The sequence below is a fragment of the Dipodomys ordii genome, unplaced genomic scaffold (assembly GCF_000151885.1).
Source record: "Dipodomys ordii isolate 6190 unplaced genomic scaffold, Dord_2.0 Scaffold4, whole genome shotgun sequence".
In the NCBI taxonomy this organism is placed as follows: Eukaryota; Metazoa; Chordata; class Mammalia; order Rodentia; family Heteromyidae; genus Dipodomys; species Dipodomys ordii.
The window spans coordinates 32,703,215-32,728,026 of record NW_012267220.1 but is presented as its reverse complement, the minus strand read 5'-3'; the positions used below and the strand labels follow the sequence as shown (position 1 = coordinate 32,728,026).

The 24,812-nt window shown below is 42.7% G+C and overlaps 2 protein-coding genes across 2 annotated transcripts in view; one reads left to right on the top strand and one right to left on the bottom strand.

Annotated features, from left to right (window-relative positions):
- The window catches only part of Bag4 (BCL2-associated athanogene 4), a 26,020-nt gene extending 24,651 nt beyond the window's left edge, over positions 1-1,369 (bottom strand). The window contains exon 1 of the mRNA XM_013026290.1: positions 894-1,369. Coding sequence (XP_012881744.1) covers positions 894-1,166 — 273 coding nt within the window. The 5' untranslated portion in view covers positions 1,167-1,369. The remainder of the gene's footprint in view (positions 1-893) is intronic.
- A 162-nt stretch (positions 1,370-1,531) lies between these two features.
- Lsm1 (LSM1 mRNA degradation associated) lies at positions 1,532-18,018 on the top strand. The gene is made up of 4 exons (XM_013026299.1): positions 1,532-1,747; positions 7,210-7,278; positions 10,164-10,279; positions 16,232-18,018. Exons 1-4 carry the CDS (start codon positions 1,702-1,704, stop codon positions 16,400-16,402), a joined length of 402 nt encoding a protein of 133 aa, XP_012881753.1. The 5' UTR covers positions 1,532-1,701; the 3' UTR covers positions 16,403-18,018.
- The last annotated feature ends 6,794 nt before the right edge of the window (positions 18,019-24,812 follow it).

Genomic DNA, 24,812 nt, shown 5'->3' with positions numbered 1-24,812 from the left:
TTGCATGCCTGAGGCCCTGGGTTCCATTCCTCAGCACCACATAAGCAAAAAGAAAAAAGCCAGAAGTGGCGCTGTGGCTCAAGTGGTAGAGCGCTGTGGCTCAAGTGGTAGAGCGCTAGCCTTGAGCTGAGGGACAGCGTCTAGGCCCAGAGTTCAGGCCCCACGACCGGACCCCCCCCCAAAAAAAAAAAGAAATATGTCATGCATATATGAGAATAAAACAAGTCCAAATATAAAACAAAGTGATTTAACCTCTGACCTTTCTTCTTTATTGGCAAGTAGGGATGCCCGTAACGACATCTACCTCGGGGCCGCGAAGATTAATAAACAATCCACGTAAAGGTGCTGCACCACATTATTTGTGATTCACCCCCCCCCTCCCACCCGCCCGCCGCAAGGCTCTGGGAGCAAAGGGCTAAATGCCCAGATCCCTCCCCCTCATTCAAGCTCCTTCCCTGAGGGAGGGGCTAAGTGACGACTGGGGCTGCAGTCACCCTAGCCACGCAGGAAAAATTGTTAAAGCTCGCGTGGAGGGCTCTGGCACTCCAACAAGACATTGCTTCCGAGAAAGGGACCACTAGTTTGTTACTAAGCTTTAAAAAAAAAAAAGTCAGTGCAAAGGGTAAAAAGTCAGTGCAGGATCTTTTTCCTTTCTCCCCCGCCCGCCACCCCGCCCTTTCTTGTAGTAAGAGGCACCCTCGTTGTAGCCAAAGTCGAAATGGTGGGGCAGAGGGAATACCAGCAACCCTGCCCCAGCCCCCTCCCGCCTCTGTCGCCGCCTCTCCGGCCCCCCTCCCCAAGGAAAACAAATAGGAAACCCGAGGCATTACAAACCCTCGACGTATAAACAACCGGCCCTCGGTAGCCTCGGGGACAGACCGTGCCCAGCTCACCTGGTGGCTTCCCCCAGCTCGGCTTGGCTCTGGCCAGGCGCCTCCCGAAGGATAGTAGCCATCGCCACCTCCGCCTTCCCCGGGCCAGGTGGTCTCAGCCGGGCCGCCCCCGCGCACCCGCCAGGAAATGGGAGGCTGAGGAGGCTCGGGCCGAAGAGGTGGATATAAGGGCGGAGGAAGGTGTACCGGCATATCTCCTCCCCCAGGCCCGTAGTAGCGGCCGTAGGAAGGACCGTCACTGGGGCCGTAGCCCGAGCGCCTCAGGGCCGACATGGGCTCTCCTGCCCCGAAGCCCTTCCCGCCCCCCACGGCCGACCCATTGCGCAGGCGCCAACTGGAGGGCGGGACTGACGAGCTGCGCAGGGGTAGGACGCCAGCAGTCAATCCCAGGAAGATCCCGCCCCTTCTGTTTGCCAAGGTGGAGCGTTGAGCGACGGCCACGGAAGAAGGAAAGCAAGAAGAGCCTCTATACTCCTTAAACGGTAGGACGCATTTTCCCACAGGCCACCCAGTTTAGTCCCTCTTCCCACGTAAGGATGGGGGGGGAGGGGACACGGTGCCACCGGACCGCACGATTGTCCCGCCTTTTCCGGAGGCCGGGCACGTGCGCCGGAAGTGGGTGGGGGCAATAGGAAGTTGCTTCCGGCAAGCCCCGGCGGCTGAAAGCCGGGGCTAACTTGTGGGTCGGGGTCGTGCGGTTTACGTCTTCGTCGCCTGCAGGCGACCACTGCCGTGGGGGAGGGCGGGGAAGAGCTGTCAGAGGTGCTGGCCCACGCCGCAGTTCGTTACAACTTTACCTCAGCTCAAAATGAACTACATGCCCGGCACCGCCAGCCTCATCGAGGACATAGACAGTGAGTAGCTGGTCTCCGGGATGAGTGGCTTCTCGGCGGGCGGGCGGTAGGTAGGCTCTGACCTCTGTTGCGATGCTCCCCGCCGACCTTCTCCACAGCCTCAGGACCCCCCGCTGGCCCGCCCCTCAGCCTGCCCCCTCGGGGCTGGTGAGCCTCGAGCCGTGGAGCCCTTCCTGGCCTCGAGGGTCGCAGCCGCACCCGAGGCCCGAACGCGAAAATGACCCTGCCCCACTCGGGCCCACCGTCTCCCACCTGCAGTATTGCTAAGTACCAGGTTGTTAGCAGTGGAAGGATGAGAATACTCACAGCAGTCACCAAGCGGGGAGGGAGAAGTAATAATAAGACATCAGCGGTTAGGTTTAATTAGTAAAACGTAGGTCTTACGCTGCCGTGGCAGTTTGCAGGTTATTAGGTGTGGGTCGTAAAAACCACTGCCTCACGTGGTACTGACTTTCCTAGAAAGCTAATTCACCTCAAACATGTTTTTTCTTTGACACAGTCTTCTTTTGTTTTTACTAAGAAGACTTCCCATATTCCTACTTACTGCTCTGAAGAGTTCAGTCCTGTATAAAAGAGGAACCACTTACTGTCCTTTCTTTTCACTAAGTTCTTATCACCGAATTTGGAGCCATACAGAGATGATTAGCTTTGGCCTGTGCTCAAGGAATACGTGCAAAATTGTGAAGCATTCTGTATTTGTTTTTGTTTTTTTGTTTTGTCGGTCGTGGGGCTTGACATCCGGACCTCAGCTCTTCAGCTCAAGGCTAGCACTCTACCACTTGAGCCACAGCGCAACTTCCAGTTTTGTGGTGGTTAATTGAAAAAGAGTCTCAAACACTTTCCTGTCTTGGTCGGGTCGGCAGGCTTTGAACCGCTATCCTGAGATCTGACCCTCCCTGAGTAGGATAACAAGCATGAGCCACCTGCACCTAGCTTCCTTTTTTTGTTTTTGGTTGTGGATCCTGCTCTCTGGGCCTGGGTGCTGTCTTCAGCTCAAGGCTAGCGCTCTATCACTTGAGCCACAGCGCCACTTCTGGCTTTTTTTTTTTTGTCGGTCTTGGGGCTTAAACTCTACCACTTGAGCCATAGCACTACTTCCAGTTTTTTGGTGGTTAATTGGAGATAAGAGTCTCATAGACATTTCTGCCAAGGCTGACTTTGAACTGCAATCTTCATATCTCAGCCTCCTGAGTAGCTAGGATTACAGGCTTGAGCCACTGGCGCCTAGCTGCTGCTTTCTTCTTTCCACCTCCACCTCCCTCTTGAATTCAGTTCAGGGCCTGGCACTGTCCCTGAGCTTCTTTTGCTCCAGGATAGCACACTACCACTTGAACCATAGAGCTACTCTGGCTTTTTCTGTTTATGTGGTAAGTGAGGAATCGAACCTAGGGCTTCATGCATGGTAGGCAAGCACTCTACCTACCACTAAGCCACATTCCCAGCCTGGTTATCTGACATTTTTTTAAACCTAAATGACTTGTTTTGTTATTGAAGGCAGATGTAGTGGAAATTGGAGCAAATACATTGGACTTTATCTTCATATATATGTGTGTGTTTATACACACACACATATTCACACACAAATAACAACACGTAGAAAACAATATGTAAGCCAGGCACCAGTGGCTCATACATGTAATCCTAGCTACTTAGAAGGTTGAGATCTGAGAGACATGGTTTGAAGCCAATTATGGCCAAAAAGTCCAAGAGATGCTATCTCTAATTACCAGCAAAAAATGCTGGACTGGTAGAGCACCAGGCATGAGCAAGAAAGCTGAGCAAAAGGACCAGGCCTTGAGTTCAAGCCCTCATACCTGCACACACTCAAAAAAATGTAAAGATGGCTAGGCACTGGTGGCTCATGTCTATAATCCTAGCTACTCTGGAGGCTGAGATCTGAGGATCCAATTCAAAGCCTGCAGGGCAGGAAAGTCTGTGAGACACTTATCTTCAATTAACCACCAGAAAACCGGAAGTGGACCTTTGGCTTAAATAGTAAGAGCACTAGTCTTGAGGGAAAAGCTCAAGGGCAAGAGCAGCCCCCAGGTCCTGAATTCAAGTCCCTGACAAAAAAATGTAAAGGTGTAATGAAATAATTGTATTTTGGCAGCTTGAGGATGCCCTATACACTCACTTCTTTATGTATACATATATATGTATATAATTGTTCATAATTACATATAATTCATACATTATATATATATATATAAAAATTTTGTTCTTACATCCTTTACCCCATACTTTTTCTTTTCTTTTTCTTTCTTTTTTTTTTTTTTGCCAGTCCTGGGGCTTGAACTCCGGCTGGGCACTGTCCCTGAGCTTCCTTTTGCTCAAAGCTAGGACTCTACCACTTGAGCCACAGCAACACTTGTGGATCTTTTTGAGTAGTTTATTGGAGATAAGCGTCTCAAGGACTTTCCTGACTAGGTGGCTTTGAACCATTATCCTCAGATCTCAGCCTCCTGAGTAGGATTACAGGCTTGAGCCACCAGTGCCCCATTTCCATAATTCTTTTAAATTCCAAGCCCCCTCCATTTACTGAAAAGTTTGAAACCATTTGTTATTCATCCTTCATTCCCCCATCCTTACACATTTACACATTTTCCTCCTCTGTCTTTCTGTATTTTCACCCATCTTCTCACTTAAAGAGGAAGTCTTCTTCCCTTTTGTTATCCTTAAATGGAAACTTTTTCCATATAATTTTTTCTGTCATGTTTTCTGTTCCTCTCTCCACATCCTTCCCTTCATGTATATTGTCTGTCATCTCAAGTACTTTTTCAATTCTCTCCCCATTGAACTCCCATCCCTTATACATTTTTTTGAGTGGGGGAGGGCTGTCCTGCAGCTTGAACTCAGGGCCTGGGCACTGTCCTTGAGCTTCTTTTGCTCAAGGCTAGCACTCTACCACTTGAGCCACAGCTACAGTTTTGGCTTTTTCAATTTATGTGGACTGAAGAATCAAACCCAGGACTTCATGCATGCTAGGCAAGCACTCTACCACTAAGCCACAATCCCAGCCCCCCTTATGCATATTCTTGAGTCTCACCTCTATTTTCTTTTTTATTTGTGCCACTACTAGAAGTTGAACTCATATCTTAGGCACTGCCCCTTAGCTTTTTCACTCAAGGTTGGCACTCACCACTAGAGCTTTATTCTCATTCCATTTTGATTCCACTCCTGACCATCTATTGCAGACTGCCTTTTATTACCCTGTAATCTAAATTTTACTGTCACCACACTACTAAAGCTGCTTTCTTAAATCATAATGCTAAGACATTCTGATGACTTTTCTCTGCAGCAAATGTATTATTATTTCACTTGGGTTCTTAATTCTGTTCTCTTGGTTGTTCTAACACTGGTTCTTGATGTTTACCTTCTTGTTGCGTTCTCTCAGTTAGGTGGTCTAAGGCAAACAGTTGTCCTGCTTCATTCTCTAACTCTGTAGGAGACCTACTAGATGAACTTTAAACTTTTGTTGCTTTTATCTAGATCAGTCTTTGTGTTTTCTTATTCTTTTATAATTTAGAAATCAAATCCAAATAGAGCCTGTCCCCCAGTATTTTTCTGAATTTAACTCCTTTCCCTCCCCTCTCCTTTCCTTTTAGCCAGACATTTGAATATGGATAATTTTTTTCCTCCTACCTAATTTGCAGATTTTCCTCACGTGTCCCATGGCCCATCATTATTACCTCAAATGCTACCTCCACACATATAATGTGCCCCTGAAGGCTCATATAATTTGATTTGTTTGCTTATAGTGCTTAATTACAGCTCACAGAAGACTATAAATTCCTTCAGTGCAGAATCACTGTCCCTCAATTATACATCGAGAAAGTAGTTGATGCATAGCTGAAATTTTGCTGGCTTTTCTGATTCCTGGCTTATTGTCATCCTTCAATGTCTTCAGTTACCTCTTTAGAGAGATTTTTCTTTGCCAACCTCTGTTCTCTACTTCTCTGTTCATGTCATTATCCTATTCTTACCTATCTGTTACTCTATTATACTTACCACAGATAAATGGAAAGCTACCATATGTGGCTTTCTTATTTTCCTCCAACAGTGAATATAAATTCATAGGGTTAGTGATCTTCAGGCACCATAACAGTATATAGCTCTCAATAAATATTGAATTTTACTCCAGGTTATTATCAAGTCCCCTTAAATGAGGCAGTTTTAATTTTTGTATTGGTACAGTGGATTCAACCCAGAACCTTTGGGTTGCTAAATTAGGCTGTGTCTGTTATACCTCTAGCTGCTGGATGCATTATTTTCATTTAAAACTTCCCTTGGCACTCACTATGGAACAGAGACCAGGCAGGGAGAGACATACATGGCAAATTCTTCAGCAGCCCATGCACCCCACCCTTCTTACCCGTATTTTACAAGACTTGAATTCAGATCTGTGTGGAACGGAGTTACAGGTATTATCACTGAGCTGTACTTCCTCATGGAATGAGAAGGTGCCAGGTCTAAGTGGCAGAGACAGGCAGATTGGGAGGACATGGGTGGAAAACTTGCATGGGGAAAGGCATATTAAAATGTGGGTGATCCATCGGTGGAGCTGTGATTCAAGTGACAGAGTGTCAGTATTGATCAAAAAAGCTAAGGGATACTGCCTATGTACTGACTTCAAGCCCCAAAACACACACACACACAAATGTGGGTGATCAGACAGGACTGGGACTGTGGGGGCACAAAATACAGTCATCAAAGGCTTTCCTAAAGTCCCTTGGAAGAGAATGGAGACCTGTGAAAATGAGAACTAGCAACCCAAACTGAAGGACCAGAACTGCAGCCCTGCTAATTCACACAATGAAAATAGAGGGCCCCGGGAGTCAGGGATGCCCTGACAAGTGATATGTAAAGATTTGTAAGTATATGTCTCATTAGAAAAAAAAAGTTGAGGGAAAATATTTCCAGAATTAATAAAAATCATCTAGTCTAAATATCTCAATATACAGATGTATGTGACAGGGAGAGGGTTAAAGGGTTAGGCATCAGGCTCTGGTGCCAGTCATGGCAACACTATTCTGATTCTTTTTTTGTCAGTCGTGGGGCCTGAACTCTGGGCCTGGGTGCTGTCCCTCAGCTCTTCAGCTCAAGGCTAGTGCTCTACCACTTGAGCTATAGTACCACTTCCAGCTTTTTGCACTTACGTGGTGCTAAGGAATTGAACCCAGGGCTTCATGCATGCAAGGCAAGCACTCTACCACTGAGCTACCTTCCTGGCCCCACTACTCTGATTTCTTTTGACCTCTAAGCTTCTCATCTAAATCCCAGGCTTCCCTGTTCCCTGCTCCTCTCCTCCCTCCCAGCTCCCCATTTTTTCAGTGAACTCTATCCTAATGCATTGGAAGAGGAAGTGATATAGCTTAAATTGTCACTAATGATTTTCACTGGTAGTCTGTAAACTCACTGAAGATGACTGCTTTCATTTCAAATATCTTTTTTCTTCTCCTTAGAAAAACACTTGGTTCTGCTTCGAGATGGAAGGACACTTATAGGATTTTTAAGAAGCATTGATCAGTTCGGTATGTAAGAACTATGGAATATTTAATTGTTTGGATAGTAAGAGCCACCAATTGCATTTTTTGTTATTTTATTTTTTTGGGGGGGTGGGGTAGGATGGGGGTCAGTCATGAGGCTTGAACTCAGGGCCTGGGTGCTATTCCTGAGTTCTTTTGCTCAAGGCTAACACTGTACCACTTTGAGCCACAGCTCTACCTCAGGTTTTCTGGTGGTTAATTGGAGATGAGAGTCTGACAGACTCTCCTGCCCAGGCCAGCTTTGAACCAGGATCCTCAGGTCTCAGCTTCCTGAGTAGCTAGGATTATAGGTGTGAGCCACAAACTCCTTGCTTCATTTTGAAATTTATTTATATGCATTTCTTACATGTCTAGCATAATGGATCTGTTTTGAATGAGTAAGTCATTATTAAATTGTGATTAGATGATTCAAAAGCTTGTATATTTTATAAATTCCTGTTTCTAAAACTGGTTTACACTACAGCATTTGGATTCTTTAGTTTCCCATTAGAGGGAGCCAAATGCTAGAAAGAAACTCAGTCAGGAAGTGAAGCTATGGCTCAAGTTGTAGAACATTAGTGTGAGCAAAAAGAAGTTCAGGGATGGTACGTAGGCCCTGAGTTCAAGCCCTAGGACTGGCATAAACTCAGTCCACTGAAAAGGCTGCTCATTTATGCATTGGCTGGATGAGGTGACTCTTCAAAGCACTGCCTACACTGAAGGTAATTCCTCTCTTCCAATAAAAACTAAGAAGATAATACTTCCTGAAACTTTTTGGGGAACATTAAGGTCAAGTTTTGCAGAGGACTGTATCAGACTTAAAAATCTCAATCTTTGTTTTTAGTCTTTATCTTTTTTTTTTTTTTAATTTCGTTTGTGGGGCTTGATCTCTGGGCCTGTGTGCTGTCCCTCAGCTCTTCAGCTCAAGACTAGTGCTCTACCACTTGAGCCACAGCTCCACTTCCATTTTTCGGAGTGGTTTATTGGAGATAAAAGTCTCACAGACTTTCCTACCTGGGCTGGCTTTGAACCTCAGTCCTCAGATCTCAGCCTCCTAAGTAGCTAAGATTACAGGCATGAGCCACTGGTGCTTGGCTAGTCTTCATTTTTCTAAAGTAAGAGATATTCTCCTTCTTTTACAAGTAACTGCTAAATTCACATCAACATTTGTTGAACTTCTACTTGATCATAAGGAAAATAAACAAAATGGAAACTTAAGATTTACAGAAGATAGAAGTTGCACGTGTTGGCTTAAGCTTATAATCCTAAATACTCAGGAGGCTGAGATAAGGAGGATTGTGGTTTGAGACCAATCCACAAGACCACTTGTCAGACAATAGCTGGGTGCAGTGGTATGTGCCAGTTATCCCAAGGCAAATTGGAGGCTAAGATTGGAAGGTTTGCAGTTCCAAGCCAACTGTAGGCAAACAAAATTGTAAAACTCCATCTTGGTGAAAGAAGGTGGGCATTGTGATACATACCTATTGTCTCAACTATGGCAGGAAGCATAAAATAACATCATGGTCCATTCTCAGGCCCTAGGGTAAACAAATTAGATCCTCTCTCAAAACAAGCAGTGTAGAAAATGGCTATAGGCATGGCTCAGTGATAGAGCACTTGCCTAGAAAGTTCAAGACCCTGAAATTCAAACCCCAGTATGTCCAAACAAAAGACTAGTTATAGCTAGGCACTGGTGCTATAATCCTAACTATTCTGGAGGCTGAGATCTGAGAAGTGCAGTGTGAATCCAGCCCATACAGGAAAACCCGTGAGACTCTTTATCTCCACTAGAAAAGTTCAAAGAACTGTGGCTCAAGTGGTAGAGTGCTAGCCTTGAGGGGAAAAAAACCACACACACACACATACACAAATCAAAGGCTGGGTACTGTGGCTCACGCCTATAATTCTAGCTTCTCAAGAAGCTGAGATCTGAATGAAGATCACAGTTTGAAGCCAGCCCAGGAGAAAAGTCCCTATGAGACTCTTAGTGGAGCTGTGGCTCAAAGTGGTAGAGCTCTAGCCTTGAGCAAAAGAGCTTATGAACAGTGCCCAGACCCTGAATTCAAGCCCATTACCACCAAAAAAGGCAAGTAGAACTAGTTGAAAGAAGAAAATTATTCTTTTTTTTTGGGGGGGGCGTGTCCGGTCTGGGGCCTGAACTCTGGGCCTGGGCGCTGTCCCTCAGCTCTTCAGCTCAAAGCTAGCGCTCTACAACTTGAGCCACAGCGCCACTTCCGGCTTTTTTCTTTTTGCTTATATGGTGCTGAGGAATCGAACCCAGGGCCTCAGGCATGCAAGGCAAGCGCTCTACCACTGAGCCAATCTCCCAGCCCAAGAAAATTATTCTTAATAGACTAATATGATATTGCAAATTTTCAGTCAAAATCACCAGAGTACTTTGAGGGATGACTAGTGAATATTCAACCTATTCTCAGGTTATTATCTAACAAATAGGTTCTTTCTACATCATAATCCATGAATAATTGCACTGGGTTAAATAAAGCCTACTACTGAAAGAATTTAACCTTTAATAAAGCATCATGTATACATATCCACACAATAAAAGAAAACTGTTTCTTCCCAAAAACCAAAGTTTTAACCTCAGTGATTATTCAGGTTCAAGTTTCCAAGTTCCTATTCATTTATATTTTTTTACAGCTATATTGATAGTAGCAACTAACTAATAAAGGAATTTGCTTTCACCATCATCATGAATTAATACATTATTACCTCAGATACTCTGAATGTTTAAGTTTCCTAAGTAGTAGGTATATCCTATACAGTAAAATTAAAGTTTTAGTTTTTCCCATAATTAGAACCAAATTCTTGAGCTATGGACTTAACTTGGTAAATGAACTAAATACCTGTTTTTCTTCTCCATACATTTACAGCTAACTTAGTGCTTCATCAGACTGTGGAGCGTATTCATGTGGGCAAAAAATACGGTGATATTCCTCGAGGGATTTTTGTGGTCAGAGGAGAAAATGTGGTCCTACTAGGAGAAATAGTAAGTAAAAACTGTTAAACTTCTAATGTTCTTGATGTTTGTGCTAGTTAGGTTTCTTATCTTCTCAAGAGAGAGAAAAATTTAGCTGGGTGATGATGGTTCACACCTGTAATCCTAGTTACTCAGGAGGCTGAGATCAAAGGATCTCAGTTTAAAGCCAGCTTGTACAGATCAGTCCTGGAGACTTACCTCTACTGATTCATATCTCCAATTAACCAGCAAAAAACTGGAAGTATAGGTATGGCTCAAGTCTTGAGTAAAAAAGCTAAGCTAGAGTGTGAGACAGAATTCAATCACCAGTACCAGTGCAAAAGAAAGAACGGAAAAGAAAAATATTTTCCACTTTTTATCCAGCTTTTCCCAGGTACCCACTGAATATGGAAAAAAAGCTATAGTTCCAGAGGGAAGCTACAGAGCTTAATTTTGACAATTTGATCTTATTAGTAAAATATCATTGGTTTTATTAGATATAAAAGATAATGTTCTACACAAGTATGTTCATTTAAGTGGCATTTGAATTATCTGTATAGCAAAAAGTTGAAAATCTTGATTTATGTATGTTGATTTATAAAAGTATGATTTAGGGCTAGTATGGCTCAGAAGAGCATTTGCATCATGTCTGTAATTCCCTGGCTTTGACCCCTACACTACAAGTGAAAAGTATGATTTACATATATTGAAATGTTTTGGAGGCATTTAATCTATTATGAGTAGTTTATCATATCTTAAAGACAATTTGCAGTATTTGAGGGAAACATTGCATATACATTTTATTGCTCATATTTTTTGTATAAAGAATGACTAATTCTTTAGCTGGTGGCTCAGGCCTATAATCCTAGCTATTCATGAGACTGAGATCTGAGGATCTTGGTTTGAAGCCAGCCCAGGCAGGAAACTGTGAGATTGTTATTTCCAAGCCACCAAAAAGCCAGAAGTAGAGCTGTGGCTCAAGTGGTGGAGAACTAGCCTTGAGCAAAAAAGCTCAGGGGACAATGCACAGACCCTGAATTCAAGCCCTAGGATCGGCACCAAAAAAGAATACTGTAGGAAAAGCCCTTCTGTTATGTATACTAGAATGGAGCTCACCTTTACTTGGATTATTGGCTCACAATAATAGTGTGGATCAACCTATCTGTGTGTCTGTGTAGAAAGATCACCTGGCAAGTGAAAAATTAAATCTGATCTTCTGATATGCTGTTGCTATGAGTCTGTGCATTGTATATGCTTATACATACAAACTGTTAGCAATATATTCATCTGCTGGAAGTACTCTGATACTGGTTTTTTGTTTGGTGCCAGTCCTGGGCCTAGAACTCAGGGCCTGGGTGCTCTCCCTTAGCTTTTGTGTGCAACACTAGCACTCTACCACTTGAGCCACAGCTCCACTTCTAGATTTTGGTGGGTAATTGGAGATAATCTCACAGAGTTTTCTGCCTGGTGGCTTCAAACTGCAACCCTTAAATCTCAGCCTCTTGAGTAGCTAGCATTACAGGCCTGAGCCACCAGTGCCTGGCTCAGATACTGTTTGTTTGTTTTTTCTTTTTTAAAAAACTATCTTGTTTAAACCTTTGATCAAATCCTGATGCTTTTCATTATTAGGTTTGCCAAGAAATTGAAACCTCCTATGAAAGAAGTTGAAATTAAGAGTTGGGGGGGCTAAGGGTGTAGATTTTCTGCCAGGCATATAGGAGACTCCTGGGTTTGATCTACCACTGAAAGCAGAGAGAGTAAGAGAAAGGCCAGGCCCCAGTTCATGTCTGTAATGGTAGCTACTCAGAAGGCTGCAATCTGAGAACCAGTTTGAAGCCAGCTAAGGCAGGCATATCTTTGAGAGTCTTACCTCTAGTTAACCAGCAAAAAACTGGAACTGGAGGTATGGCTCAAGTGGTAGAATGCCAGTCTTAAGCAGAATAAGCTAAATGAGAGTACTAGGCCCAGAGTTAAAGCTCTAATACCAGCACAAAGAGAGACAGACTGGAGTGGTGGGGGGATTAAGAGGCAATAACCAGGACTGATTTTTACAAAAAACAAACAAAACAAAACAAAAAAATCCAACTTTGGCATTTACTTTTTTATTTTGTTTTTAAACTTTCCAATAAAGTTTCTCAATACCTAGCCACATCTTAATTCAGTTTATACCAGTATTTTTGGCAGATAATTCTCTTAAGGTCAGGTTGGTTTCAGAAACCTCATGTTGGAGAGTTAACTACAAATAACATCAAGACTATCAGTACTTCCCAGATGCTACAGTGTAATGGGTAAAATCTCTTCTTAAAATATTTTGTAGTTTGGCCAGACACTGGTGGCTCACGCGTGTAAGCCCAGCTACTCAGGAGGCTGAGATTTTTAGGATATTGGTTCAAAGCCAGCCCTGACAGGAAAATCTGTGAGACTCTAATCTCCAATAAACTACCAGAAAACTGGAAATGGAGCTGTGGTTCCAGTGGTAGAACGCTAGCCTTGAGCCGAAGAGCTCAGGGACAGCACCAAGGCCCAGCTCAAGCACCACAACCGACCCCCGCCCCCCCAAATTTGTAGTTGTTATATTTAGTTCAAGTGATCGTTTCTTGCATGTTTAAGCAGCAGAATTTCCAACCTGTATTATATAAAGGTTAGAATAAAGCACCTAGTACCCCAGGAAGGTAGAGGCTAGTGAAAAACCATAATTATCTGCTTATTCATAGGGCCTAACCCCTCTCTGGAGAGTGGATTATGGGTTATTTTTGAAACGTTTTTTCCAAATTCAGTTTCTCAAGAGGAAATACTATTTTTATTTCCAGTGAAAGACTTTAGTATGTATACATATTCTGTATAGGGGAGGGTTTTTTTTTTATTTCTTTCTTTTTTATTTTTTTTCCGGTCGTGGGGCTTGAACTCTGGGCCTGGGTGCTGTCCCTCAGCCCCACTTCCTGCTTTTTCTGCTTTTGTGGTGCTGAGCAATGGAACCCAGGGCCTCATGCATGCAAGGCAAGCACTCTCCCACTGAGCCACCTTCCCAGCCCCAGGGGAGGGGTTTTGTTTTTGTTTTTAGTGGTATTGGGATTTAATTTCAGCCTTCTGCTTGCTAGGTGTGACTCTGCCACTTAAGCCATAGCCCTAGCTAGCTAGCACTGTTTTAAGACAGGATTTATGTGACTAAGTCTGGCCTGGAACTTCTGACCACCTACCTGCCTCAGCCTCTCACTACCATCTCAGCAGATCACACCCCATCTTAGCTTTAGTTTTATATTAATAAATATTAATAAACACAATAGACACAACAGACAAACTTTGTGTACCAGTTACATTTGTGTAAAGGGTACATACATGGTAGATAAGTGTAAATGTACAAAGAAGTGAACATGTGTCTCTGTTCTTGACGATTCATAGTTTCCTGGCATCTCTTTTGTGAGGAAAAGTGTTACTAAGTGGTTGTACAAAAGGCTTACAATTTCATTAATCAGGTTATGAATGTTTCTTGGTCTATGTCACTCTCCTTTATTTTCCCCCAAAATTCCCCTCCTGCCTCTACTGTCAAGTTACATAGAAAGTACTTATTTTTATATGAGTTTGAGTTGGAAGACTGAGGAGTTTCACAGAAGTAGTACTGGAGGAATATATACTTAGTTAAATGAATCAGCAGTCAATTGGAAGAAATTATGTACCAACCCCAAGAAAACTCATACCTAGAAACCAGTTCTGCCCTAGATTCTGACTCAAAGATGATGAGCACAGCCTTAAGTAATAAAACTGATTCTTGGGAAGCAGTAACATAACCACATGAAAAGCTCGATGGATGACACAGTGAATATTCTCAAGAAGCAGTTCATTAAGCTAAGAACACTGCCTTCTCCAGTTGTTTCTCATAGGTTATAAGGAAAGTGTTGAGTGATAATATATATTTTTCTGGGTGCTGATAACTTTTGACCCAGGACAGAGGGGTGACTTACGCAACTTGTGTGGCTTTCCATCTAACCCTCTAGGGTAAATCCTCAATCTGATACTGCAAGTGCGAGTTCTGAGACCTTGGCAGCATATGACAATTACTCTCCAGCCTGGAACAGCTGCACTCTGTGTGTCAATGTCTTCCCAAACCTTATCGTCAAAAGTCATAGAGGAGGATAAAAAATAGGAACACAGCCAGGCAGAATGGTGCATGCTTGAAATCCAGCACTAGAAAGGCTGAGGCAGGAGGATCATGACTTTAAACCAGCCTGCACTCTACATAGAGACCTTTCCTAAAAATGAAATAGGAATCTTTGTATATGCTTTCCATTTTACAGAAACCCAGAATAATACCTGTATGTTCATTTTGAGGAGAATAAAAAACCTGTAGCAAGATTCTTTTTTGTTAGGAAACTGCTTATGAAATGTTTTTTGTTTTGTTTTGTTTTTTGTTTTGTTTTTTTTTTTGGATCCGGTTATGGGGCCTGAACTCTGGGCCTGGGCGCTGTCCCTCAGCTCTTCAGCTCAAGGCTAGCGCTCTACCACTTGAGCCACAGTGCCACTTCCGGCTTTTTTTCTTTTGGCTTTTTTTCTTTTCTTTTTTCTTTTTGCATGCCTCAGGCATACAAGGCAAGTGCTCTACCACTGAGCCACCTTCCCAGCCCCATGAAATGTTTATAAGGTGTTCAAAATAAAAATATTAAATACATTATGCTGTATTAAATAAAAGTCTTAGCCTTTGCATGATGAGTTTTGGGGGGTTTTTTTGTGTGGGGTTTTTTTTTTGTTTTTTGTCAGTCATGCGGCTTGAACTCTGGGTCTTATGTGGTGCTGAGGAATCGAACCCAGGGCCTCATGCTTGCAAGGCAAGCGCTCTACCACTAAGCCACCTTCCCAGCCCCCCAAAAGACTCTTATCTCCAATTAACCAGCAAAAAGCCAGAAGTAGAGATAAGGTTCAAGGATACTCGAGTGTCCTTGAGTGAAAAAGCTAAGCTACAGTTCTCAAATATTAATGAAATACATTGGGGCCAAACTGGTTTGATAACTTATCTAGTCTTCTGATGTTATCTATAGATTTGTTGCTATGGAGGGGAATAGAATTTTGTGTTAAAAGTTTAGGTATTCGCAATTAACACAAGAGAAGTACATTATTCCTTTAAGAGCTTCAGTCCCCAGAAATGAAGCCAACTTTAAAAATGTAAAAAATACAAATCTGGGCACAGGTGGCTCATGCCTATAATCTGAAGCTGAAATCTAAGGATCACAGTTACAAGCCAACCCAGGCAGGAAAAACCATGAGACTTTTGCCTCCAATGAACTACCAAAAAAAAAGAAGAAGAAAAAGGCCAGAAGTAGAGCTGCTAAGTGATAGAGCACTAGCCTTGAGCAAAAAAGTTCAGGGACAGGGGCTGGGAAGGTGGCTCAGTGGTAGAGCGCTTGCCTTGCATGCCTGAGGCCCTGGGTTCAATTTCTCAGCACCACATAAACAAGAAGAAAAAAGCCAGAAGTGGCGCTGTGGCTCAAGTGGTAGAGCATTAACCTTGAGCTGAAGAGCCTGAGGGACAGAGCCCAGGCCCAGAGTTCAGGCCCTACGACCCAAAAAAAAAAAAAAAAGTTCAGGGACAGCATCCAAGTCCTGAGTTCAAGCCCCAGCACTGGTACCAAAAAAATAAAAATACAAGAATTACCTAAATTATCTCAGCTTTAGTAATTTTCTTGGATTTTGCGCAGTTGAGGAGATAGCTGTCCCTAGTTGTACTGTTTTAGAGAAAACTTAATCCTGACAAATGTATTAATCTTGATAAACAAGCTAAGCTGTACATACTGATGCTGACACTGGTTACCATTCCAGTTAAAGTGTTCTACAATGGTCATTTCTTTGGCTATCCATAGAAGATGGATGTTTGAGTGCCATGCTAGTTAAGAAAAGCAACTAAAACCTGTGTAGTAATCATTTGCCTTTCAATCTATAAGGTTTTCTATTCTTGGTCTTCATGGGAAGTTTTAAAATCTGACTCTTTTACAGGACTTGGAAAAGGAGAGTGATACACCTCTGCAACAAGTATCTATTGAAGAGATCCTAGAAGAACAAAGGGTAGAACAGCAAACCAAATTGGAGGCTGAGAAGCTGAAAGTTCAGGCCCTTAAAGATCGGGGTCTCTCCATTCCCCGAGCAGATACTCTTGATGAGTATTAAGCTCTTTGCTCAGAGGTTATTACTCTTAGTGATCAGGGATTATGTCACTGACAGAAAGTAACATCCTGATCACCTCATACGTTTAACCAGAGACTGTAATTTTGAAAGATTATTTTTATTGTTAATTCTTTCACATATGTAATATGAAGAAATCATGGGATTTTATTTTACTTTGTTTAAGAAAAATCATTGTTTAAGGAAACAATGAAATGGACTTCTTTCACCACATGTCCCTGCAGAGCTGGGACACGTATTGCTTTTCTTTGTATTGCTTTTCTTCTCCTAGAGTAGAGTTTATGGGAGACATTCTGTATTTCTTTGTAAATTGTAAATAAAATATGAATCTCATTTTCCCAAATGAGAGTTATCTTCAGTGGTTAGACAACCCAGAAAAGGTGTGAGTAGGCCACATGCTGGGATTTCTCCTGCCATCCCCAAGTAGCTGGTTACTGAGGAAGGAATATTTTCATATCACTTTTCTTGTGGGTTCTCCCTACTCTTTTCATGTTTTGGTATGATAACAAATTTTACCTTATCTGAAGAGAGTTTTCAGTTAAGTTTTCAAGTAACTGGTTGCAACAGAAGCCTCATGTTTGAGAAATCACTTCAGTCCTGCCATACCCACAGCTATTCCAAGGAAAGTTCTTATGATACCCAGCATTTTCCTGAAGTGGTGGCTTTTCTGAACCTTCTAATTTAGTTAAGGTTCCTAGTCACTTGAGTTGGGAATCAAGCTGCTTTTGTTCAAATCATTAAAAAAAAAAAAAAAGGCAAAAACACTGTTTAGCAACCTACAACCCATAATGGTATGGTTGTTGAAGAGTAGTGATTATGTGAGTGTATCAGATTGTTTTTATGTGATTGTTTTGTGCCTGTCCTGGGGCTTGATCTCATCCAGATGAGCTTCTTTTGCTCACAGTTAGCCCTCTGCCACTTGAGCCATAGCTCTGCTTCTAGCTTTTTGGTAGTTTATTGGAATGAGGACATACAATGTAAAAACTGGTTTATTGGCACATTGGACATGAGTAGGATAGTCATCCTCTTGATCTTCAGAGATTTTTAACTGTAGTCCAGATATTTGCTTTTTATAATCTCTTGAGCAAAGATGTCTTTTTCATAAGACATCTAGCTTATATGTGTAATATTAAATATTCTTAGTTTATGAGCTCAGGTATTGTTAAGAACTCCCCAGGTGGCTGGAAACCATTTGACTTTTGAATAACTTAAATTATTAAGTTGTTTTTTATAGTTGATACTTTATGAAGAAATAGTACTTCTTGGGCTCAAGACATAGCTCAGTGGTAGAACACTTGCCTAACATGTGCCAGGCCCAGGATTCCATCTCAGCACCACAAGAAACAAAAAAAGTCCTTAATTATGTAGTGTTTTATGTATAATTTTACTGTTTAAAAATCCAGGATTTGTTATCCACGTAGAGCCAAAATATACTATCAACACTCTTTAAAACTTGTCTACAATAAGATACTTTGGGCCAGCACAGTAAGCATGTGCTTTTGTGAGCCCACTGTTTGAGAACATGTGATGTGTCACATGATATGTGATCTTTTCAACATCATCACACCATTCACTATAATAACACATGGAAAAGAGACCTACTTACCATGGTAAGTCCACACTTAGCTATTGGCTTTCCAAACCACCCCAGGTTTCAGTCATCATGGAGCAACCCAGAATTACATCTAAGGGATGAAACTGCCTGGATGACTGCTTCCTTCCTCTTAGTCCCCAGGCTGCTTAACATAGTGTCCTCAACTGCCAAGCTCCAAGCTACAGATACTAAAACCCTAGGCTATCATTGGTACTGTCTTCTATGATGAACTACTCCAGTTCAGACTCAAAAGTTTCTTATAATTGAGCTTCCTGTGAGACTGCTTACAGAGGAGAAAACCATGGAGAACCTATCAAAGCTTCATTCCTGGCTACCTTTACTCCAAAATAATTGAGCATATCTCTTACTCTGTTCCTTTTCCACATCCCGGTCCTTGACCTTAGATTGTGTGCGCTCAACTGTTGAAACCACTATTTCTCCCCTCTGCTCTGATTAACTCCTAAAAGGCTTTGAATAGTTAGTGGAGCCAAATGCTCTTCTATCATCCATTGAGGAGGATTCTCAGGCAAGCCATGTCAGAATGAGTTCTATCGGGCCTATTTGAAGAGGGTTGCAATGGCAGAGCCCAATTTAGACAGCAAAAGGTGCGGTGTTCCTAACAAAGGACGTGCCCCTGCTGTGAGCAGTTCCTAGACTTTAGGATCTATATACCAGATTCACGGCAGCACAGCTCAAGAAATGGGTCCTAGGAATTGTCCCCAGAAAGAAAATAGAGGAAAGGCAGTTAATAGTTCTCCATCCCTCAGTCTTGCAAAAAAAGATATGAATGTACACATGTTTTATCTTTAGGGAGTTTCATTGACTTGAAAATTTGCTCCAAGATGACCCCCATCCAGCTCCCCTTTGCATGTAAGAACCAGCAATCTCAGTGACAAATGAAGAGGGCTGCAGGCTGAGCTTTAATACTGAATCCACCTTCCACATTTAAACTTAATTAAACCAACATAATCTGAACATAATCAAGGAAAGAGTAGTAGAAGAGACACTTGGTCCGAACTTCACCTTGCAGTTAATTAATGTGAGCTGAGCACAAATTTCATCTGCGACAGACAAGCTCAACAGCATACATGCTGTACCAAAGCAACTGACTTCTGAAAACAATACCCAACCTGTTAGGCCTATGTTAGCTGGGAGAAGGGAAAGTTTTAACCAAAGAGAGAACCGTGGTCAGCCTAGTTTAAACATAAGTTACAACCTACTGAATTAGCGGTATTAACTAGTACTTTCTATTTGAATGGAATTTAATACAAAATAATGCATCACATAATAAAATTAGGTTGTATGTGAAACTTGTTACGTATCTGTGTGCATTTCCATTTCTGGAAATGTAAGCAGAGTTGCTTACGTTGTGGGTTGCTGTCATAAATATTTGAACACACTACCTTAATTTTTTACTAGGTTTTTATATGCTTATGGTAAATAGAAAAGGGAAAAATATGGGTCCATTTCATAGCTCTTATTTCAACCCTGAAGACCACTAGACCCAGCATATTTAGTCTTTGTGCTTAGAACATACTTCACACCAGGTGAAAGTTGTTCATGCTTATAATCCTAGCTATTCAGGAGGCTGAGATCTGAGGATCTCAGTTCAAAGCCAGCCCAGGCAAGAAAGTCCCTGAGATTCTTATCTTCAATTAACCACCAGAAAACCAGAAGTGGCGCTTGTAGCTCAAGTGGTAGAGTCCTCACCTTGAGCTGAAGAGCACAAGTACAGTGCCAGGCCCAGAGTTCAAGCCCCACAACAGACCAAAAAAAAAAAAAAAAGATTGTTTTAGGGCAGGGAATTGGCTTAATGGTAGAATGATTGACTAGCATACATGAAGCCCTGGGTTCAATTCCTCAGTACCACATAAACAGAAAAAGTTGGAAGTTAGGCTGTGGCTCAAGTGGTAGAGTACTAGCCTTGAGCAAAAGAAACTCAGGGACAGTGCCCAGGCCCTGAGTTCAAGCCCTGGGACTGGCAATAAATAAAACCAGAAGTAACATTGTGGCTCAAAGTGTTAGAGCGCTATCCTTGAGCAAAAAAGCTCAAAGACAGCACCCAGGTCCAGAGTTTAAGCCCCATGAACAACCCGGACCACCACCACCACCCCAAAAAAATCTCATCAGATAACTTCATAAATCCTCTCTTTCAGATTGCACCCTTAGGAACCATTATGGTAGAGCACTTGCCTAGCTTGCAAGAAGCCCTGGGTTTACTCCCCAGGAGTAAGTTTCTTTGAGCGTAAGTTCAAACAAAAGCCAACCTATTACCTATTTTTTTTTTTGCCATATTATGCCAGGCAACTCATTATCTGATATAAACTTTGTCTATTGTCCCTTGTCCCTCTCCAGAATGTGAACACTTCAGGATGGGATTTCTATCTATCTTATTCATTCTTGTATCCCCAGTAACTAGAACAATGCCTGGTATGGATTAGGTCTCCATGTATATTTGTGAAGGAAGGAAAGGAAGAAAAGGTATAGGGAATTCAGAATGGTAAACTAAAAGTGCTTCAGAGACACAGCAGAACAGCAGAAAGTGAGAACAGCTGGACCCTCTTGAGTAATCAGGATTCATAGAGATCCGTATAACAAATGCAGAGATGTTCCAATACTGGAAGCCACTGCTCTCAGGTGTGAAGAGTCTGGAGATAAACATTTCCAGAAAAGCATCCCAGAGAAGAGACCTCCTAGGTCTGGCAATAAATTTAATGATTTGTAGTAGCCTGGATTTCTTTTTTAATTGTAATAGAATACAAAATAGAGTGTATCATCTATTAAAGCTTTTTTCAGGGCTGCTGGAGATGCTGTCTGCTGCCTGTTCTCCTTCTGACTGCCAAGTGGAATTGGGCTCCCATGCCCACTCCCATCTCACAGAAGCAAGCTGTTGCTTCACAGGCATTTGCCTTTCTCAGTTAAGCTGGTCTTGTATTGACCCAAGATCAAAGTAAATTTTATGACCAACTGTGTACTGCACACCTGTAGCCCAGTTACCAGGAGGCTGAGGCAGGAGGATCATTTGAACAGAGGAGTTTAAAACTAGCCTGAACAAGATAGTAAGACTAGATCTTCATTTTTAAATACATAAATGAGCACCACGGGCTCATGCCTGTAATCCTAGCTACACTCAGGAGAATGACGTCTGAGGGTTGTGGCTCAAAGCCAGCTCAGGCAGAAAAGCCTGTGAAACTGTTATCTCCAGTTAACCACCAAAAGAACTAGAAGTGGAGATGTGGCTCAAGTAGTAGAGTAAAAGCCTTGAGCAGAAAAATAAAAATAAAAAATGAGGTGATAGTTCCTAGATCTTGAATTCAAGCCTAAGAACTGAGACAAAAAAAATAAATTCTCTCCCTATTCCTGAAGAACCAGTCCTAATGGAGCCTATCTGCTGCTTTCTTTTCCCAAAAATTTCCTTCCTGTTTAATGCCCATGTTCTGCCAGGGCTACCAGGAAGCAAAATAAAATCTAAAGCTGCCTTTCTCCTGTCTACTCCAGGATTTTGCCTCTCTCAGTCCCTCCACCCCCACCCCAACCTCTTATTCTCTGCCTGTTTCCTTGTTCTCCTAACTCTTGCAGCTCAGCAGTGGTTGTTGCCACTTGGCCAGACACAGAAGAAAATGACCTCAAGTGCTCTTGCCTTGGAAACAAGAGCATTGAGTGGTGTGTCAAGGCCAAAGCAGACAGTTGCTGGGGGGCCAAGTGAAAGAGAGAAGGCCCAAAGCTGGACAGATCTCAAGGCCAGGAATCCAGATGTCCTGGGACTCTAAGACTCAGTTATTTCTAGTTGGGTTTATGGAGATGCAGTTTACAATAAAGTTCACTCTTTTTAGCGTGTGGTTCTTTGAGTTTTAACAACTATGTGTAGTTGTATAACCACCATCACAATCAAGAGATAACAATATTTTCATCATCCCATCCCATTGTTTAACTCCTTCCTCTTTCCTTTGTTTCTTAAAACCACTGGCCTCTTTTCTGTCCCTATTATGTATGTTAGCATGTAACTCAGACTTTTCTTAAATGGTTTATAGTCACATAAAATATCTGAAAGGGGGCTGGGAAGGTGGCTCAGCGGTAGAGCGTTTGCCTTGCATGCCTGAGGCCCTGGGTTCTATTCCTCAGCACCACATAAGCAAAAGGAGAAAAGCCGGAAGTGGTGCTGTGGCTCAAGTGGTAGAGCACTAGCCTTGAGCTGAAGAGCTGAGGGACAGCGCCCAGGCCCCGAGTTCAGGCCCCACGACCGGACCCAAAAACAAACAAAAAATATCTGAAAGGTTAAATTCATTCCTCCTGCCTTTAGCTTTCTCTTCTGGTTTAGCCTATTCCAAAAGAGAAAAAAAAAATATGTAAGTTTGTAACTGTGTTCTCTGTCAGAATTCCTGGGCAAGGAAAGCTAAAGTATAGTTTGCATGGGGCATGCTAATGTGCGCTCTAATCCTATAACTCAGGAGGCTAAGGCAGGCGGCTCACGAGTTTAAGGCCAGAATCACAACAAGACTATCTCAAGAAAAAAAAAAAAGGAAAAGGGGAAAAAAATATATATATAGTAAAATTTTGTGTGTATGACAGTCCTGGGGCTTAAACCAGAAATAGAGCCTATGTGCTGTGCCTGAGCTTTTTGCTCAAGGCTAGCACACTCTGACTTAATCCATAGCTCCACTTCTAGCCTTGAGCCCAATGCCAGTGGCTCACATTTGTAATCCTAGCTACTCACGAGGCTAAGATCTGAGGATCCTGGTTCAGAGCCATCCCAGGCAAGAAAGTCTATGAGACTATTATCTCCAATTAACCACCAAAAAGCTAGTATAGCTGTGGATCAAGTGGTAGAGTGCTAACCTTGAGCAAAAAGGCTCAAGGACTGTGCCCACACCCAGAATTCAAGCCCCAATACTGTCACACACACACACACACATTTATGTAAATAAATATATATGTATATCTTGGGGGATTTTGTCAGTCGTGGGGCTTGAACTCTGGGCCTGGGCACTCACTGTCCCTCAGCTCCTCAGCTCAAAGTAAGCACTCTACCACTTGAGCCACAGTGCCACTTCCTGTTTTCTGATGGTTAATAGGAGAGAAGAGTCTTATGGACTTTCCTGTCCAGGCTGGCTTTGAACTGAGATCCTCAGATCTCAGCTTCCTGAGTAGCTAAGATTATAGGTGTGATCCACGGCTGGCACCCAGCTTCATTTTTTTTTTTTAAACTCTGGCTTAGCTACTTGCAATGGCAGATGAAACAGGAGCAGAGGGCTCTACCATAATAGTTAAGTGAATCATCTATCATTCTAAAAGAAATTGAGGGAATACAGTTTGCCAGCTGGGTATTTGTTATAAGCAATAACTGTTGGCCTTATTTTTCTGAGAGAGGAACATGAGGTTTGAGAAAGTTAGGCAGTCTAACCAAGAGCACCAGCCAGCCTGCCTGGTTTTACAACTGTTGCTTCACTGGCCATAACCTGTCAGTCTCTCCCTCTTTTCATGAATGAAATCAGGCAAGCACCATATTCTTGTACTGTTGCAAGGGTAAAATCAGTTCAGGTTTGTGAAGAGCTTAGAAGATGCCTGGACTCAATGGACTCACTGTCATAATCTGCCAATTACCCCTGGCCTGACAGACGCTTAGGATGTATCTTCTTTTGTGAAAATAAGAATGACACTGTGAGATCATGGTGACCAACTCAGACTAGAAACAAAAGGGTAGAGTTCCAGGAAATTAACCACACAGGAATTACATAGCACTGTGTTAAACCACAGGGTATCCCACTAATTGAAAGGTCTTTGTGCTTAAGGTGTCTGCAAGTGCAGACTAGTGTAAAGTTGCTATTTCACCCTCAATCTCAACTACCCTCACCATCCTAGCTAACTGCTAATCATACTAATCAGATGCAAATGACCTTCCAGAAGCTTCTCATAACACTCCTCCCTTCCCTTACCTCTCTCCCCTCTGGGATCTGATGTACAGTTTTAGCTATAGCTTTACATGGTTTTCTCTGTGTGCTGGTCTTGGGACTTGAACTCAGGTTTTGCTCTCCATCAGTTTTTTTGCTCAAGGCAAACACTCTATCACTTGAGCCACAGCTCTACTTCTGGCTTTTGGTTGGTTAATTAGAGATAAGGGTCTCATGGACTTTCCTGCCTGGGCTGGCTTGCCACCATCATCAGATCTCAGCCTCCTGAGTAGCTAGAATTACAGGCGTGAGCCACCAGCGCCTAGCTCCACTTAGATTTTAAAGGAAAGCCTGGAGACCAGGCAATGTGTGGCAGATTCAGAACACCTGCAGACAGCACTGCAGTAGGTGGTGTGTGAAGCTATGAGGGTGGATAAAGGTTCAGTGGACTCTAGGAAGCTAGAGATGCTAAGAATAAGGAATATTGGTCAAGGAAAGCCACAGGCATTGAGCGGCACAAACTGAAGGGAAAGACCACATAGGTTACATTAGGCAAGGCTGAGGGAACAGAGAGTCCGGGCCCTTTGGAACTTATATCACACACCACATGCCCTGGATGGTGATCATAAAGCTATGGTATTTAGTGTTTTCTCTGCTTGCATAGGTCCTGGAGTTTGAATTCTGGGCTTGTTCACTGTCCCCGTGCTTCTCTTTGCTCAAGGCTAGTGCTCTACCACTTGAGCCATAGTACCACTTCAGGCTTTTTGTTTTGTTTTGTTTTTAATTGGAGATAGAAGTTTCTCCAACCTTTCTACTCAGGCTGGCATCCAATTGTGATCCTCTGATCTCAGCCTCCTGAGTAGCTAGGATTACAGGTGTGAGCCACCAGCACCATGCTTGGACTGGAACTTTT

Bases quoted from the DNA above. Each gene is read 5' to 3' on its own strand.
- Lsm1 (XM_013026299.1), top strand. From the start codon at position 1,702: ATGAACTACATGCCCGGCACCGCCAGCCTCATCGAGGACATAGACA. The intron at 1,748-7,209 runs GTGAGTAGCTGG...TCTTCTCCTTAG, and splicing joins CCTCATCGAGGACATAGACA to AAAAACACTTGGTTCTGCTT. The intron at 10,280-16,231 runs GTAAGTAAAAAC...ACTCTTTTACAG, and splicing joins TGGTCCTACTAGGAGAAATA to GACTTGGAAAAGGAGAGTGA.